The 18,238-nt window shown below is 59.4% G+C and overlaps 1 protein-coding gene across 1 annotated transcript in view; it reads left to right on the forward strand.

The window, feature by feature from the left end:
- The window catches only part of GRM4 (glutamate metabotropic receptor 4), a 102,750-nt gene that overhangs the window by 69,595 nt on the left and 14,917 nt on the right, over positions 1 to 18,238 (forward strand). Inside the window, exons 4-7 of the mRNA XM_046640838.1 lie at positions 969 to 1,123; positions 3,235 to 3,375; positions 16,941 to 17,141; positions 17,386 to 17,522. Coding sequence (XP_046496794.1) covers positions 969 to 1,123; positions 3,235 to 3,375; positions 16,941 to 17,141; positions 17,386 to 17,522 — 634 coding nt within the window. The remainder of the gene's footprint in view (positions 1 to 968; positions 1,124 to 3,234; positions 3,376 to 16,940; positions 17,142 to 17,385; positions 17,523 to 18,238) is intronic.

Consider the following 18,238-nt stretch of genomic DNA (forward strand, 5'->3'; position numbering starts at 1 on the left):
CAGTTTCTAATATCCTGGCCTCTCACTTGCTGTGTGATCTTGAGCAAGTTGCTTGCCTCCTCTGTGCTCCAGTCTCACCCCGTGGAAGGAGCTGGTTTGGGGGAATTCTGCCCAGTCCTCCCTGGTTTTCTCCTCCTAGAAGATGCTTTGAGGGACCATTTAGTTCATATATCCATTAAGCATTGACTGAGCGCCTCCTGCGTGCTTGGCCCTGTGGTGGGCTCCAGGGTCCCTGACTTGATAAGACCACCGTCACAGTGGGACAGGGGAGCGGGATGAGCACTTGGCTGCCCCCGCACTTCCATCCATCCAGGCAGGGTGTGGGGAGCGGCTCTGCAAAGGACCTGGGCTTCTGGCACAGAAGGAGGTGGGGTGGCAAGGGCACTGCTGGCAGGGGAGCGAGTGCAGAGGGGCGAGGGGGTGTGTGCACATGTGACAGTGGATGTAAATGTGCGAAGGGGCTGAGGGATGTGGCTGTGGGCTTAGGGCCGGGCGGCATGAACTCGAGAGGATGGCGGGGACAGATGTAGCTCCAGGGGCCTGAGTCAGACCTGGGGCAGGTGCAGACCGAGGGACACAGGCGTGGTCTTTGCAGGGATAGATGTAGCCCTAGGGGACAGGAATGGCTCTGGGGGAGCACACTGGGCCTGTAGGCAGGTGTGGGCCTAGGGGCTAAGGGTACACGTGTGGGTGAGGGGAAGCCACAGGCTGATGGGCATGTGTGGGCCGGGAGTGGGGGGATCTTGAGCCTGGGGTTCAGGCAGGGGTGCTGGGGCAGCTGTGGGCCCTCGGCTCATGTGGGCCAGGGGTGGGGGATCCAGACACAGCCTAAGCTACAGGCATGGGCTGTGAGGAGGGCAGGTGTGGACCTGGTCTGGGTCAGCCAAGGGCCCCCGAGCACGTGTGGCCAGGGTGGGGGCAGTGGCAGGGCAGACACGGCTGGGCTGGGCTGGTGTGTGTTCCCACAGGCGCGTGCTAGAGGCGGCACGGAAGGCCAACCAGACAGGCCACTTCTTCTGGATGGGCTCGGACAGCTGGGGCTCCAAGATCGCACCTGTGCTGCACCTGGAGGAGGTGGCCGAGGGCGCTGTCACTATCCTCCCCAAGAGGATGTCCGTGAGAGGTAGACCAGCAGGCCTGGACGGCACCCACCAATCACGCCCACCTCCACCATCAGCGTCATCCCTGACTGGTCCTACTTATTTCAGACCCCTTCCTCTCCCGCTGTCGTCTTCCCACATCCTGCCTCTCCTCCTTCTTGGCCCACAGCCTCTTTGAGCTCAGGTGTTGGCCTGGGAGGCCTTTCTGGCCACACTCGATCCAGCCGGTTTCAAATCCAGATTCAGGACCCCCCTTTCTCCTTTCTCTGATACTTTGGGTGTGGGAGACGTGTGGCATGTACAGGAGGCTCGTTTATCAAGGACTGTCCTTCATCCCTCCCATCCCCTCTCCCATCTGGGACAGAGGAGGCAGGCCCTCCCCTGCTTGGAGCCAGTCTTCATCAGATGGGGGCCGGGAGCTGCAAGAAGAAGGGGCTGCGCCAGAGCGCGGGGGCCTGCCTGCAGAGCCTGCCTGCATCAGGCAGGCCCTGGATGGGGTCGGGGATGGGCCTGACCTGCTCGGCGTCCTTTCCTCTTGGGGCAGAACCCACAGTCACCCTGGGGAGGAAGAGTCTGGTCTGGCCGGACCCTCACTGTGCATGAGGCATGAAGCTCCCATTAATGGCCCCATGTGGCAGGACCTCCCTGACCTCACGGTGGGGGAGGCGGGCTCCCAGCCTTCACCCCTGCCTCGCTCCGTTCAATAGGGTCCAGCACTGATGCAGCTGGGAAGGCCTGCAGACACTTGCCTCCACGGAACTTTCCAAGAGCCTGAGCCCTGAGCAGGAGAGGGACTTGCTCAAGGTCACACAGCAGTGTCCTCTGTTCACCCCGAGGGAGCACAGGCAGCAGAAGTTTCCACGTCATCCCTCTCGGCCTCACCCCATGATAAACACAAAGTAACAGTAACTAGGCTATTGGTCCCTAGAGATGCCAGGCCCCTTACCGATGGCCCATTTAGTCTTCCCAGCAGCCACATGTAGCAGACGAATACATTAAGGCTTAGAGAGATTAAGTGACATATAGCAGCTATTAAGTGGCAGAGCTGGGATTTGAACCCAGGGTTTGCCTGACAAGTCCCTCTCTTTCTGGGACGTGAGAGAAGCCGTTAGAGCAGTGGTTCTCCTCTGGGGGTGGTTTTGACGCCCCAGGGACATTTGGCATTGTCTGGAGGCATTTTTGCTTGTTACAACTTGGGAGGGATGCTACTGGCGTCATGTGGGTTGAGGCCAAGGATGTTGATGGACATCCTGCAATGCACAGGACAATGTGTTCATAGTGCCAGAGATGAGAGACCCCATTCTAAGCCGAGTGGCTCCCCCCAATGCCAGCAGTTCTCGTACAGCTCTGACAGTCATTCAGTCCTCACCTGGACCCTGCCGGAGGCGGCAACCTGACCACTTGGTGTGGGCCCCTTTGAACTTGCATGCCTTCTGGCCCGTCCCAAGCAGCTCAGTCAACTGTGCACATTACACAGAACGGTCATTGTTGCAGAAGGGGCACTGGGAGGAGGCGGAAGGCAGTATTCGCCTGCCAACCTGCCCACCCCGGGATGGGGTTTTCTGGGCTTAGAGTAGAGTTGATGAGTCCTGTGGAGCATAGGGAGGAGGAGGCTGCATCTGTCAATGATGGGGAAGTTCTGGACTTCAAGGGAGAAGATCCAGGTCCTGGTCTTGCTGTGTGACCTAGATCGTCCCCTACCCTCTCTGGTCCAGTTTCCTCTTCAGAACCAGAGAGCTCAGGTGCTTCCAGCTTTGGGCATCCTTCGCCGGGTCTCTGCTCTAAGCTCAGGAATCAACCCCCCACCCCGACCCCGCTCCTTCTCTAAGCAGCCCGATGTTAGCATTTTGGCGGTTAAAAGGTGGCGGAAGCATCTTCACCCTGTACTTCTCTTCCACAAAGGCAGCAGTTGTAAGATTACACATGCTCCCCCTGGGACTTGAGACAGCTCTTTTCATTTTGAATGAAAAGAAATGCTCCACATTTTGTTTTTTCCGACTGGGCCCTGGATCAGAGGATGTGCACTTCCCTCCCTGCCTCCGCCTGGGCCATCTCTAAGCCTGGGGGAAGCGGGGAGGGCTGGGGCGGGTGGGGAAGGGGGGCGTGAGGCCCTGACGTGCTGGTTCCCTGCCAGGCTTCGACCGCTACTTCTCCAGCCGCACGCTGGACAACAACCGGCGCAACATCTGGTTTGCCGAATTCTGGGAGGACAACTTCCATTGCAAGCTGAGCCGCCACGCGCTCAAGAAGGGCAGCCACGTCAAGAAGTGCACCAGTGAGCACGCGTGCGGGCGGACCGGCCTTCGGGGGCGGGGCCGGGGCTGAGGGGAGAGGGTTGGGAGCCCGAGCAAGGAGCAAGGGGGTCTGCAGTCCACGCTGCAGCGGCTGGAGTCTCCTCGGCCCAGGCAGCGGGGAGATGGGGCTGCGCCTGGGGGCGGAGTTGGGGGCCGAGGGGCGGAGCCTGAGGGGGCGGGTCCTGAACAGGCGGGGCCAGGGCAGATTCGGTCTGACACCAAGAGGTCTTGGGGGTGACAGGGCTTAAGCTGGCAGAAGCCACTGTGCTCTCTCGGAGAAGCCATCGGTGACGCTTCCGAGTGGGGGACGGGGCTCCTGGGTCTCCGCAGAGGCGCCGTCTGGCCTATGGCCCCCGTGGGGTTCATCTGGACGTCCTTAGGTCGAGCCCAGAGAACTGACCTAACCCCAGCTGGCCGGTGAGTCCCGATGCTCACCTGTCTGAACACTTTACAGAAACCATCTCTAACCCCTCGGGGTTCTCTTAGTCACTCAACAGACACCAGTTTGACTCCCGGGATGCACCTGGTTCTCTTCTCAGCACGGTGGATATAGCAGTGAACAACAGAGCCAGAAATCTCTTGGAGTTTTTATCCTAATGAAGAAACAGACAATCAACAAGATAAATAAGTAAATATAGAATATGTCAGAAGGAAAACGTGCGGTAGAAACACATAACACAGAGAAGAAAGAGGATGGGCCCCCTGCAACGTGGCATTTGAACAGAGCCCTGAGAAGGACAGGGAATGAGCCGTGGAAGGGCGGGCGATGGGTCCACTTTACAGAGCCGAACGCAGAGGCTCAGAGAACCTCAGTAAAGGGAGCTGAGTTCCCACAGAGGGGAGGTGGTAGACAGGATCTGAACCCAGGCCTGATCTAGGCCCGCGGCCCCCTGGGGTAGCCATCTGGGTGCAGCCATATGTGGATACGTTCTGATGTGGGTCCTTGTGTGCTCTTGGTCTGGGCAGCTCTGCAGCAAGACCCGGCCTCAGTGACATGGGGGAGCTCTGGTGTCCCTTAGCCTGGGAGGTGCTTTGCAAGGATGATGAACTCCCCCTTATATCCTCCTGGACCGACTGGTGCAGGTGGGCAGGGGCCGGATGAGCAAGGGGCCACTGAACTAGCCGCAGGGACATGCTGTGTGCAATCCTTGCCAGAGAGGTGGTCCACTGGGACCAGGGGGAGGGAGCATGATGAGGTGGGCGTTAGGTGGGGAGCATGCTGCCCTCTGGTGGTCAGGGGCCACTGGGAATCATGGCCACTTAGGACTGTGGTGTCCCTTGGGGGCCCAGGCAAGTGCACATGTGGGTGTCGGTGGCGGTGTGTGACTGTATGTGCATGAGTTGGTATGTCTAAGGGAGAAGGGGTTTGTCTGTGTGTGTGTGTCTGTGTTTGTCTATGTAGGAGCTTGCGTTCCTGGGTTAGCTAATAACCCATAAATGCCGCTGTTTATTATGCATCTGTTGTGCTCCAGACACTTTAAAGACATCATCTCATTTCACCTTCATAACAACTCTAGGGACTTTTGTGATCGCCGTATTATAGAGGAGGACGTGCAGAGGCAGCAAGGCCAAGCAACTTGCCCAAGGCTGCACAGCGAATGCCTCCCTCAGGCAGAAATGAGAACGGAGGTGTGAGAAGTGTGGGAGGCTGAACCTTGTGGGGAGGGTGACTCTGCTCCCTGCTCACTCCTCTTCTCCCGGTGTAATTATTGAGAGCATCCCCTTTAATTCTCAAAAGTGCCCAAGTGGGGATGGAAAATTGTATGTTCACCCTGATTCTAGGCCACCAGACGTGGCTTGGGGATGGGGATGGGTGAGACTGGAAGTGGGGGAAAGATGGATAGCAGGGGCCTCTGGGCCCGTGTCTAGCCCACCAAGGGTGAGAGGCTTTCTGGCATCACCTCTTGGTCTGGGAGGGGTGGGAGAGGAGAAGGCCTTGCTCAGTGCACATGGGTGCTGTCCAGACTCCCAGTGCTGGGGCTTTGCAAAGGCCTCCCTGGCGGGTGCACAGGGCCAAGGGCCACCTCTCGAGCAGCCCTGAGGGCGAGGGCGGAGTGTGGGCCGACTGTCAGAGCAGGTGGAGGAGGGGGATCAGAGCAGGACTCAGAGGAGCTCAGGGCTTCCCTGTGAGCCTGAGACAAGCTCTGCACCCTCCCTGGGCCTTCGCTCTCTCATCTGAGACCTGGGTTTGCAGGTGAGCCAGCCCAAGGGGTCTCGGGACGAGTGAGACAGCATTGACAGAGGCACGTGGTGAACTATAAGATGGTGGCTCTGCAGCCTGGCTGTGCCTTACAATCACCTGCGGCTGCTCCACCCCCACCCCCACAAAACAGACCCTCAGGGGTGGGGCCTGGGCCCTGGATGTTTTGAAGGCTCCCTAGGTGGTCTCTTGTGTATTTAGAGCTGGGGACCTTGGGCCGGAGCAGTGGTTCCCAAGCCTCGTTCACACTGAATTACCTGGGGAGCTTTGAAAACTGCTGATGCCTGACTCCCACCCCCAGACATTCTGATTGAATTGGTACTGGATGCAACCTGGGCATCAGGATTTTAAAGAGCGCCCCAGGTGGTCCTACTGTGCAGCAAAGTGTGGGAACCACAGGCTGAGAGGGAGAGGCGGGTAATGGGAGGGAGGACGGCATGCACCCCAGGAAGGACGGAGGGTGTGAGCAGAGGAGCAGAGCTGGCATGAGCGTGGGGAGCGTGTGCGGGGGGAGGCATGGAGGACGGCACCTTGCAGCTAACCTGGATCCTTCTTGCTGTGTCTGAAGCCCCAGCAGAGGCTGGTAAGAGTCTTGAGTGGCCCCAAGTCAGTGTGGGGAGCTGGGGAGCCCATCTGTCGTCTGTCTCTGGGTGAGGGGAGGGCAGGGGCCTGCTGGGAATGTCTGTGGGACCTGAGGCCCACCCCTGGGGAGGGGAGGGCGGGGGCTGCTGGGAGTGTCTGTGGAACCTGAGACCCACCCTGGAGGAGAGAGAGGCAGCTCTGGCTTCCCCATGGTCCTTCCCAGGTTTGAGCTGAGCTGGTCCCTTAGGCTGGGAGGTCTGGGGTGACCCCCACGGAGTGCTGGCTCTGGACTGGGCACCTGGGAGGGAGGGATGGGGGAAGGACTCACCCCTGGGTCTGGGTCTGACTCTGCCTCCTCCCTGCTGTGTGACCTTGGACAAGTCATTTAACCTCTCTGAGTCTCAGAAACTTGTCTGTAGAACAGAGAAGCCATCCTCCCTCTCAATGGATTGTTGTGAGGATCAGAGATAAAGTGTATGAAGAGGCTGGCTGAAAAATGATGCCTGTGTTGGATGCTGATAAAATGGTGTTGTCTCCGATATACAGGGGGGTGGGAGAGATGGGATTTACAGGCAATTAGGTAATTATCAGTCCAAGTGTGTTGGTACTGATTCCATCTGTCAGCTGTAGGATCCCGGATGAGGGGGTCACCATCCCAAGGGTGGATAGAACATGGGTGCTGCACCCATTTTACAGAAGGGGACACTGAGGCAACTGGAGAACATCACGGCACTAGAGATGTGGCAGAGCTGGACTCACACCCCGGCAGCCTGGCTCTAGAGCTGGGGCCCCGCCTGCCCCTCCCACTCCTTCCCTCCCACGCCTCGGGCCGCCCTTTCTCTTGCCTTTGCCTGGCTCTGTATTCTCCCCGACTCTGTCCCAGAGCCTGGCTTCCCACTCGCCTCTCCCAGGTGCCTGCCCCGTCAACACCGGTGGCCTTGGATTGGCCCACTCTGGTCCCTTGATGCCAACAGACTTGATGGTCGGCCTCTGCCTGTTTCAGCGCCAGGCCCCGCCTGCCCAAGGTCTCACAGTGAGAAACTGCCACTCCTCCGTGCGCCGGTCCTTTGCTTTGCAAATCCATCCCTTCCACCCCAGGTCAACGGTGGGCCGGGTGACCTTCTGAGAGCGTGGAAAGGACCTGCTCATCCTGGGGCCTTACCCTCGGGAAGATTCCATCCGTCCTTCAAGGCTGTCTTTGAGACAGTTTGAGGGCAAGTACTTTATTTGGGAGGGATCCCAGGAAACCCTGGTAGGGAGAGAAGGCAGCCATAAAGGGTGTGAAACCAAGCAGGTGACCACTGTGACTCCCTGGAGCTCTGCTCGCCCTTGGGCTCTGGAGACAGAGAGGAGCACACCTTTCCGTCATCCCTCTGGAGGCGTGAGGGAGCTGGGGTATGTATACACCAACACCCGTCGATCACTGTGGCTGCTCCTGCAGGGCATTCACTCCTCAGCACCTCCAGCCTGCCAAGTGGCTGGGCAAAGAGGGCTTCTGTGCCTAGAGAGAGTCTCAGAAGAGTGGCAGGTGCTGGCGGTTGGAGATTGGGCTGGTGGGTCTCCAAGTGGTAAGGGTGGGGGGTACGGTGGGCCCCCCTCGCTTCTCAGACATACAGCTATGAGACTGCTGCAGACTTGGGTGTGAGTCCTGGTGCTGCCGCTTCCCAGCTGCTGCATGACCTCGGGCAGGTCACTTCACCTCTTGAGGCCTCAGTTTCCTCATCTGCAAAAGGGGAATCATGTCACCCACTCCCGTCCCCCTGGAGCCGGGTCCCCAGCACAGTGCCTCCCTCACGGCCTCCTGGAGAAGGGATGGAGGGGATTGCAGGAAGCACGTGCGGGTGGCCCAGGCTCGCCCCCCACCTGAGCGATCCAGGGGTCACTGAGCGGGGCGTCTCTGCAGCTGTCAAGGCCTGAGAGAGGGCAGCTCCCGCCTCCCTCCTCGCCTCCTGGTCCCCTCCCTGGGAGCCTGCAGAGCAGGGTGTGGGAATTAAAGCCGTAAACAAGGCAGATGTAGCATCCGTCTTTTTGACAGCACTGCCAGCCAGGTGATGGCTGAGCAGAGGAAGGCCCGGTTTATGAGCAGATAGGAGAAATTTACTGCCTGCCGCTCCCGGGGGCCGAGAGCTCTGAGAGGGAGGGCAGCTGCGTGGTGGCTGGGGACGTGTGGGAAGACGCCGATCGCCCAGCCTCTGCTGAGAGCAACAACGATAATAGTAACAGCTAATATTTATATAGTATTTGCTACTTGTCAATTTAGAACTCGTCTGTTCTAGCGTTTTGCGTTTAAATCTTCATAGCAGGCCATTTTACAGATGAGGAGACTGAAGCACAGAGAGGTTAAAGACTTGCCCAAGGTCACAAAGTAATAAGTAGCAGAGCTGAGATTTGAACCCAGGCCATCTGGCTCCAGCGATGTCCCCCCTTGGGCCGGTGCAGATACCCTAGCCCTAGGGCCCTCCTGGCTATTCCAGCCTGGCTTTGACGGATCTTCCCGCCTCCACAGTCCCACGGGAACCTGAGGAAGCCCCCTTCCTGGGGGAAGGAAGGAGGACCAACGTTTGGAAGTACCCACTGTGCGCCAGGCCGTGCTGCCTGTTAGAGGAGGTCGCATTTGCTCAGCCGTCAGCTGGTGGTGGCCAGAGGGGTCCTGGGCCTGCCCCTCAGTGCTGCCGCTCACTCGTTCAATTGCATTTACTAAGAGACTGACTGTGTGCCCAGCCCCGTGCTGGGCTCTATGAAGGAGACAGACCTGCCCCGGGGAGCTTTCCCTGCAGGTGGGAGACAATCTGGCCTTGCGACCACGTGGTGTATGAGGGTGTGGGCCCAGTAGTCCTCAGAGAGGGCAGATCCGGGAGGCCTCTTGGAGGGACATTGAGAGTGCTGGAAACTAGGGAGCTTGCACTTGTAAGTCGGGAAGTCAGAAGTTGTCGCTGGGAAGGTGATGCTTGAGCAGAGACTTACAGGCAATGAGAGAGAGAGAGGCATGTGGAGACCTGAGAAAGAGCATGCTAGGCAGAGGGCACAGCATGTGCAAAGGCCCTGAGGTAGGCTCATACCCGGCGGATCTGAGAAGCAGTGAGGAGGCCCCTGTGGCTGACGCAGAGACAGCAACAGGTAGGAGATGAGGTCAGAGAGGCGGGGCGGGGGTGGCACAGATCATGTGGGCCTCCTAGGCAACTTGTAAGGATTTGATCTTTTCTGCAGAATGAGAGAAAGCCATTGCAGAGTTTGAAAGATGACTGACGTGATCTAATTTATGTTCTAAAGGCTTGCTCTGGCTGCTGCCTGGAGGATATGGGGGCGAGGGCAGAGGGAGACCAGATGGGAGGCGAGTGCTGGAGGCTAGGTGGGAGGCGATGGGAGCCGGGAGCAGGGTGGTGGCAGTGGAGGTGGCAAGAAGGGGTCAGATTCTTTATAAGTTTTGCCATGTGGTGCAGAGTTTGCTGCAGGATTTGAGGTGAGAGAACGATGACAGAAAATCAAGGATGACTCCGGGGTTCCTGGCCACACCCTGAGGTGGGGGTGGGAGGGTCAGGCTGGGGCGGAAAGTCAGGAGTTCTGTTTAGGGTGTGGGGGGGGTGAGATGCCTGTCGCAGGTCCAGAAGTATAAGGTGTGGGAGCTGGCGTGAGGGGAGAGGCCCGGCTGGCCTTGTAATTTGGGGAGTTGTCAGCATACGGATGGGACGGGCTGTGGGCAGCAAGGGGGTGAGTATAATCAGAGGTCCAAGGACTGAGCCAGGGCCACTGCATGTCCAGGGGTCGGGGAGGAGCTGAGAAGCAGCAGCAGGGAGGCAGCGGGAGGCAGGGGGAACTGGAGCATGGCGTCCAGAATGGAGAGAGTGTGGGGAGGAGGAGTGACCGAAATGTCCCATGCTGTGTAGGGGCCAAGTGTGACGAGGACTGAAGTTTCCTTGGAGAGGCGGGTGTGAAACCCAGAGTGGAGCTGAGCAGGAGAGAAACTGATGACAGTGAGTCGGAACAACTCTTTGGAGAAGTTTCATTGTACGCAGAGAAAGAGGAACGCTAGCTGGAGGAGAAGTGGGGTCAAGACCCTCCACTTGTTTGTTTAAACGGGAGAAATTAGAGTGTATTTCTGTGTTCATGGGAAAGGTCAGGTAGAGGGAAAACTAGATGCTGCGGGAAGCGGAAGCTTGGCTAAGGGACGAGGGAGAGGGCACGTCCACGGCTGATTGTGATTCAGGTCCCCAGAGCTGTGTCCCCTTCCCGCCCCGGGCCCCACCCCGCCTGGGAGAGCCGAGCGCAGGCTCCCGGGGCCGAGGGACAGGGAACAGCCGTCCTGGGAGCTGCCTGTGCAGGTGCTGAGCGTGGCCTCTGCCGCGGGTATTACTCGTCTCTGCTGGTCCAGGGTGCCAACCTCATTTCACAGACGAGGGCATGGGAGCTCAGAGATGCCAAACAACTCACCAGACCCGCAGGAGGCTGAATGGGGGTTTCAAGCTGCCCCCATCCGGTCCCGACACATGTGTCCCGTTTCTCAAACTGGGGTCTGTGGGTGTCGGGGGACCCATTCTTGAGGTCAGACTCTGAGGGACCCAGGAGCTCTATGATGATTCTCAAACTTTGCCTTTCCGTTTGGTGACCGGCCAGAAGTGGTCTTTACTGATGCAAAGACACAGCTCTGCAGCTGTGATGATTTGCAATTGGAAGTCACCGTCATGGCCAGGCCTCAGCTGCCCGTGGCAGTATGTGCACCCTGGGGTCACGTTCTTGGGGGTCTGGCATGATTGATTTCCTTCAAAAGTGGCCTGTGGCTGGCTCAAGGTTGAGGAGCCCTGGGCGGTACCACCTGGGAGCTCTTGGGGCAGGAAAAAGAACACTTGGGGGAGTCAGGAGCCCACCCCCGCTGGGCGGGTCCCTCCACCCAGCCCCTCGCACCTTGGCTTCCTCCTCCTGAAATAGTGACCCCATCTACCCAACCAGCAATCCCGCAAGACACCTGGGCTGGCTCAGGGTTCCCTGGGACAGGGGTTGGCGGAGAGCTGAGGCTGAGTTTGGGGGAACAGACCTGGGGAAGGGGGGCCAGGCTGAGTTGTTTGCAGATACCCCAGACTGGAAAGCAGGTGGCTCGATGGAGGTTTATGCTTCAGGGGAGGGGCCAGTGCTGTGGGTCTGAGGAACAAGAGTGTGACTCCAGACGAGGGAGAGCCTGCCGTGTGACTGCTGGGAAGGCCGGGCAGGGCCGGGGGTGGTGGAGCCTGGCCTCGGCATCAGGATTTGGGGACCCTCAGAAAGCCCTTTGTGTCTCAGTGGGGTGATGGGGACAATGACTCGACCACAGGCGAAGTCAGGGAAGAAGGGGAGTGGGGAGCACAGCGTGGTGGCTTTCCCCCCATCTGTGTGTGGGCAGCCAGCTGACCTGGCCCTTGTCTCCATGGGGTAGGTACTCCGCGCTCCTCTCATGGCGAGGAGGGAGCCAGCGCATGCCAGGCTGCAGACAGGACGGAGGGAGGCCCCTGGGGTGGGGAGTTATCCAGTGGAGGAGTGTCAGGGAGCGGCAGAAAACAGGCTTATAGAGCGCATCCACGTACGGGGCTCGCTGCTGCGTGTTTTATGTCTGCGCCTCCTTGAATCCTCCCAGTGGCCCCTCAAGGTAAGTAAGATCTCCTGAATTTACACCGGAGGAAACCGACGCTAGGAGACGCAGTTACTTGACTGAGTTGTATAGCTGGTCCATGGCAGAGCCAGGCGTCAGGGCCGGCTGTGTTTGCTCCGGCCACCACACCAGGCAGCTCTCTCTGGGGGGACCCTAGGACCTTTTGTCTTGCTTCCTGGAAGTTTGCCCAAGGAAGGAGGACTGGCGTGTGAGTAAATGCAAGTTTCGGTACGTGTGGGTGTGTGTGTAGGCACACAGACCTATGCTGGGTTACACGTGCGGCCCTGCACCTGTGGATGCCGACAGTGCCCGTGCCCTGGGTCCCCTCAGCACTCACCATCCCTGCCTTTGCCAATGGAGTTAACGCCCCTGGGAGCAGCCCTCAGCCTGAGACTGGCGGGGGCTGGGGTATGTGTCCCCTCAGGCGGGCTGACCCTGAGGTGTGCCCTCCACAGTCTGCTGGAGGTCCCCAGGGGGTAAAGGAGCCCCCCGCCCAGGGTTGCTGCCTTCCCTTCCCCGTCCCACTCCCCATGCCCCACAAGGGCGTCCAGGCATCGCCTCCCAAATAAAAGCCTTGCACGCAAATCCTTGTCAGGACCTGCCTGTGCAGCTTCTCAGCCGCACCGTGGGTGAATCCAAGTGACCACGTGCTTGTGTGAGTGTCATGCTGATTGGTGTAGCTGTGTATACGTTGTGCGTTTATATGTTTGAACATGGAGAGGTGAATGGACACGCATTTAAATGCATGCAGCTTTGTGTGTTTCTCCCTATGTGTGTAGGTGTGAAAATATGTGAGTGTGTATGTGGTTGATTTTGGATGCTTTTGTGTGAGGGGGCCGCCTTGAGAGAGAGAGAGAGAGCGAGAGTGTGTGTGTGCATGTGTGTGTACACACACATGAGCGAGGTAGAACCCAGGAGGATCTTGGCTGGGTGGGGCCAGTTGTGGAGAGGTGAGGAAGGGAGACAAGGAGGAACTCTGATTATTTCAACCTTGAAAACTCATTTCAATTACAATTTACAACCTGCAGACAAAGGCTGCAGTCGCCGTAGTAACCACAGCTGCGGGGGTTTTGAGGAGGAAATCCCCTCCCGGATGGCTGTCACCCGTGGCAGAGCCAAGCGCCTCTCTGGCTCACTGTGCCCCGGGACACAATTAGGACATCTTCACACTGTTGCTGCTGTCATTGCTGCCATGTAGCTGGAATTTATCTCTTCCAGTAGCTCTCAGAAATGGGTGTCTTGCTTCCTCCCAGAACTGTGGTGCCCCTGCCCGGGCCTGGGGGGCTGACCAGCCCACGAGAGGGTGTTTTCTGACCCCCCCTTCTGTCCACGGCCACCTCCCTCCTCTGGCCCCGCAGACAGGGGTCCTTCACTCCTGGCTAGGGGCAGGGCCTGGGCGAAAGAGAGGAGGGAAGGCGGCAAGTCAGGGGCTGGACGGAGGGAGAAGCAGCGGAGGGACAGCTCAGGGTAGTGAAAACTCTTTTGGAGCTGGAGAGACCCAGGTTCAACTCCCAGCTCTGCCTCTTCCCAGCCAGGCCAGTCCCCAGGTGTGTATGAACACCTGATGGGAGCCAGGATGCTCGCGAGATGCTGGGGACGTCACTTGACCACCTGCAAACCTCATTATCTCCTCTGTGAGGGGTGCCAGTCCAGCCTACCGCCCAGAGCCTCAGGGAAGAGAAACTGCCAGGCAGGCAAAGGCCCCGCTGCGGGGTTGTCTGCCGAGGAGTGGGGCGTGTGCAGGGAGCCACACTGGTTAGGGGCACAGCTTCAGACACTCAGGACAGAGTGTCTGTCCTTGTTTACCCTTTATTTGTTGTCCCCCCCGCCCCCCAATGTGAGCACACTCAGGTTCTGTCATTGTGGCTTCCTTCGGAGCTCGAGGAAAAGCCCTGCAGGTTTGAGGGGTGTGTGTGCGCGTGTGCACATGTGTGTGTGGAGAAGGCACACTCAAGGCCTGGCACTCCCTTGTAAATAAAGGTTCTTTGCAGGTCACCTCACTGTACCTGTTTTCTCCTCTCAATTGAGGCTGGACTTGAGACAAAAGTCAAGGACAGGAAAGTGTGTTGAGAAGTCTCTAGAAGTCCCTGGCTGGCACCGTGACAACTGTGGGGTGGAGATTCTGGAGAGTCAGCACTTAAGGGCCGCTGACAGCCCATGGCACCCCAGAGCCCTCCCCATGGCTGCTCCCCAGGCAGAGGCAGGCTTCCCTGGTGAGGGCTCTCCTGTGGGGTCATCCGCACTCCAGCGTCGGTGCAGGCGGTCCTGTGACCCCAGTAAGAGCACTTGGTCCTGGACCGAGTGGTCTGGGAACGGAGGCTACAGCTGCACCGCTGAGGAGGGACCCCGGGGGAGGTAGGGAGGGGAGAGGCTGAGGGCCGGCTCAGTCGGGAGGCACAGCCGGGTTCTTTGGGCCTGTGTGTCCTTGGTCTTGGGGGAAGCTGCCTCGTCTCTGCCGTGGCCGCGGCCTCCCACTCCGTCCTGGTTAATAATTCAGCTTCTCTTATTGATAGGAAGCGACCGTGTGATGGGCGCTGCAGGGGAGCGGAGTGGCCTTTTAGGTTCTTCAGGCTGCAGAGGGCAGGACCAGGGCCTGGGGGAGGCAGGGTGGGGTCCAGGGCTGGGGCTTTCCAGACGACCCTGTCCCAGCCATCTCTGTTGCCCTTTGGGGACAGCATTGTCCCTTGCGCTTCTCTCCTGGTTCTCAGAACCTTGTCATCAGAAGCCTCGGACAAGAGGGCAGGCTGGCGAAACAGGAGAATTTGCTTTTTCTGTTCCTTCCCGAGATGCTGTGCCTGGGCCTGTTAGCAAGTCTCTGCCGGCCCAGGGGCTCGGCGGCAGACCGGGCCCCAACTCTTCGGACCCTCTGTGTTTAACAAACTTCCGCAGCGCTTGGCCGGCAGCGGGCCTCGAGGACCTGCTGTGAATATGAACCCGTCAATCCTCACAGGGACCCTAGCCTGACCCTGTGAGGTCAGTGCCATCATTGTCCTCATTTTGCAGAGGAGGAAGCTGAAGCTGGAGAGACGGAGTGAGAGGTCCAAGGTCACGGCTAGAGCAGTTGGTGGAGCTCTTGTAAAACCAGTGCGGTGAGAGCGGGCAGAGGGCCTTAGCTGACCGCCGAGACAGCCAGCGAGGCAGCCTCGAAGCCCACCCGGCCTCCAGCCCCGAGGCCACACCGTGGAAGTGGTGGGCTCTGTCTCGACCCGACAGTGCCACCAGAGCCAAATGGACGTCTGCTCCCAAACTGCTCAAGCTGAGTACTGGTGACCTTTGATCTCTGACCCTGAGGTTGAGGTAACTGGAGCCAGCTTCTGACTTTGGTCACAGAGTCTTGGTGGCCAAGGCAGGGATATGAGACGTGCCACCGGCTCTGTGGGATCCCTGGGCAGGTGGGGCCCACTGATCATCCAGTGGCTAAACATTCAGGAGCCTGGGGTGAGCTGCGGACCCCTGGGGTCTCGGCCTGGACCCTACACAATAGACATGGGAGGCTCAGGCCTGTGGCCCCGGGGCTGGCACAGGTGAGCCACTCACCCTGCTGTCCACTGGGGAGTGACCTCTGCAAGTTGTGGCACTGGCCCACGGCAGGGAGCCATGTGAGGGGCGGGGGTTGTTATGAGGGCTAATTTCCTTGTCCTGGCCTTGAGGGAGGAGGCTGCAGGTCAAGCTGTGTGCAGGGGCTGCAGCCTCGGGAGGGGAAGCCGGGTTCTGCCCATCCTCTCCCTTGCCATCCTCCTGCCCCTGTCCCCTCCTCTCCTCCGCTCCCCACTTTCTTGCCCCCTCCCCCACTCTGGCTCATCCCATCCCTCTGGTGTAGTGTGGTGCACAGGCTTGGAGCCGGAGTACCTGGGTTCAGATCCCTTTCTGCATGGTCCTGGAACTCCAGTGAGCTTTTCTGTGCCTCAGTTTCTTCATCTCTATAGTGGGGATAATTCCTCACCTCAGAGCATCGTTGTGAGAATTCAGTGAGTTAATAACATATAAAGAGCTTGGAACCACAGCTGGCACGGAGTAGGCACTCAGTAGAAGTTAGCAGCCCTTATTCTTCGTGATCACTGTCACCCAGGGCCCAGGCCAGGAAGCTCCTCCTCCTCCAGAAAGCCTTCCTGGCTTGCTCCAGCCCAGGGACCTCTGTCACCCCCCTCAGAAATCCCCCATTCTGACCACTTGGCACAATAATAATGTGGCTTAGTCCCCTTGTCTGTGCCAAGTGTTTCCTGTTCCTCATTTTGTTTGAGCCTCACAGCCCCTCTGTGAGGCAGGATCATGATCCCCTTTATACTGAGGGGCCATGGGGGCCTCAGGCAGCCAAGGGGCTTGCACAGGCCCCATGGCAGAGGGGTTGGGTGTGCCTGGAACCCAGGGGGTGAGGATGGGAGGCCAGAGCCCCGAGGCCACCGCGCCCTGGGGAGCTACTGCAGTTTGTGGTGAGAAGTGAGTGGAGGTGGGTTCCCCATTTTGCAAAGCTCAGTCACCCTGGCTAATGGGGGGGGGGGGGTCAGTGACATGGGAGAGGAGTAGGTGGGGACGATGGTGACTTCTGGTGTCTGGGGCGACTGAGAGGCCACTGAAGGCATCAGGAGGCCTGGGTCCTGAACCCTGAGGGACTGTGGCTGGTCTCTCACCCTCTTTGGGCCTCAGTTTCCCCACCTGCACCCCAGGGTGGGGGCAGCATCTTCTGGCTGGAGTGGCTGCCTCTGGGTGAGCAGCTGTCGGGGCACAATGGTCCTCAGTGACACACACAGCTCCCGTCTGGCGATTCCCAGCCTGGGCGAGCGGCAGCTGCTCCATGATCAGGCCAGGCTGGGCTGGGTGGACAGGCAGACGCCGCAGCCACAGGGAGGCCCCGCGTCACTGCCTTCTGACAGGGCCTGGCTGTTCTGGGGCCTCAGGGGCACAGGGACCAGCGGTATAGTGACCAGGGCAGTGGACCCCCTGCCCTACCTTCGGGACCGTCCCCCAGGCACCTCCACAAGACCATCTCCCTGGGTGATGGAGCAGCACTGGGCTGGGAGCCAGGAGACCTAAGGGGCACAGACGGGCTGTGCCACTTCTCTGGGCCCCGGGGGCTGCTCTGGTTCCCACCACACGGTCTGTGAGGATGGTGGGCCTCACGGGTGCCCACTCTGGGTGTTCTGTGGCAGACCGCGAGCGCATCGGGCAGGACTCTGCGTACGAGCAGGAGGGGAAGGTGCAGTTTGTGATCGATGCCGTGTATGCCATGGGCCATGCGCTGCACGCCATGCACCGTGACCTGTGTCCCGGCCGCGTGGGGCTCTGCCCGCGCATGGACCCCGTGGATGGCACCCAGCTGCTCAAGTACATCCGCAGTGTCAACTTCTCAGGTGGGGGCACGGTGCGGGCTCCACCCAATCCCGGTGTCATGGGCCATGCAGCTAGAGGAGGGGCCCTGGAGCTCTGCGGGGTGGGAGTGGAGCGTCCCTTCAGATGTCCCCAAGGGGTGAAACCTCCCAAGGTGTTCCATGCCGGGGGCTCCCCAAAGGTGTCTGCCTCGGGCTTATAATCCTCCCCACCTTTGGGTAAAGGCTCAGCAAAGGAACTGAGTGTGTGACACCGCTGGCCCCACAGGCATCGCAGGGAACCCCGTGACCTTCAATGAGAACGGAGATGCACCCGGGCGCTACGACATCTACCAGTACCAGTTGCGCAATAGCTCTGCCGAGTACAAGGTCATCGGCTCCTGGACCGACCACCTGCACCTCAGAGTAAGCGCCTGGCAGGAGATCGGGGCCCAGGAAGGGTGGGGAGAGTCACTCACCCCATCCCAGCCCCTGGGAGGGTGCCCGAGGGGAGGTAGCCGCTGACCAGCCCTGACCCCGGGTTTGATGCTGCCGAGTCGGGGTTTCCTTGCTTGCCCCACCACAGCCCTCAGAGGGCCCCTCTCTCCTCTCCCCACTGCAATGGAAGAGCAGGGCAGCTGGACTGCTGCTGCCTGTTGGCCCCTGGCCTTTCCCTTGGCCTGAGGCCTGCCTGCCTGCTACCCACCTGCAGGGCAAAAACCTCTGGATGGGACCCACCCTGCAGAGAAATGGCTCAAAGGCTTGGTGGGCGTGGGCAGTAAGGTGAGGAGGGGAGGGCTGAGTTGGACAAAGGAGGACGACGTTTTGAGGCAAAGGGCACAGTCGAATGGTGGGTTCCGCCTGGTGGGTAGGGAGCCGTTTGAGAGTGAGTCCCCAGCGCGTCAAACCACACTGGAAGGCTGTCATTTTTCTGCATGTTATGGCGGGGGACTTCTCCTGGGTCCTCCAAGCCACACTTTCCCAGCTCACGGTGGTCCCAGGATGTGGTGGCTTTCTCTCTCTGGCCCTCAGTGTCCCCAGCTGTGAATAGAGCCGTGTTTTGGGAGGGAAGGACCTGTGGTTCATTCCTGGAGGAAATGCCCATGGACTTGGGCCCTGCCTTGCAAGGTGAAGGGGTGAGC

Source organism: Equus quagga, chromosome 15 (assembly GCF_021613505.1).
Source record: "Equus quagga isolate Etosha38 chromosome 15, UCLA_HA_Equagga_1.0, whole genome shotgun sequence".
NCBI lineage: Eukaryota > Metazoa > Chordata > Mammalia > Perissodactyla > Equidae > Equus > Equus quagga.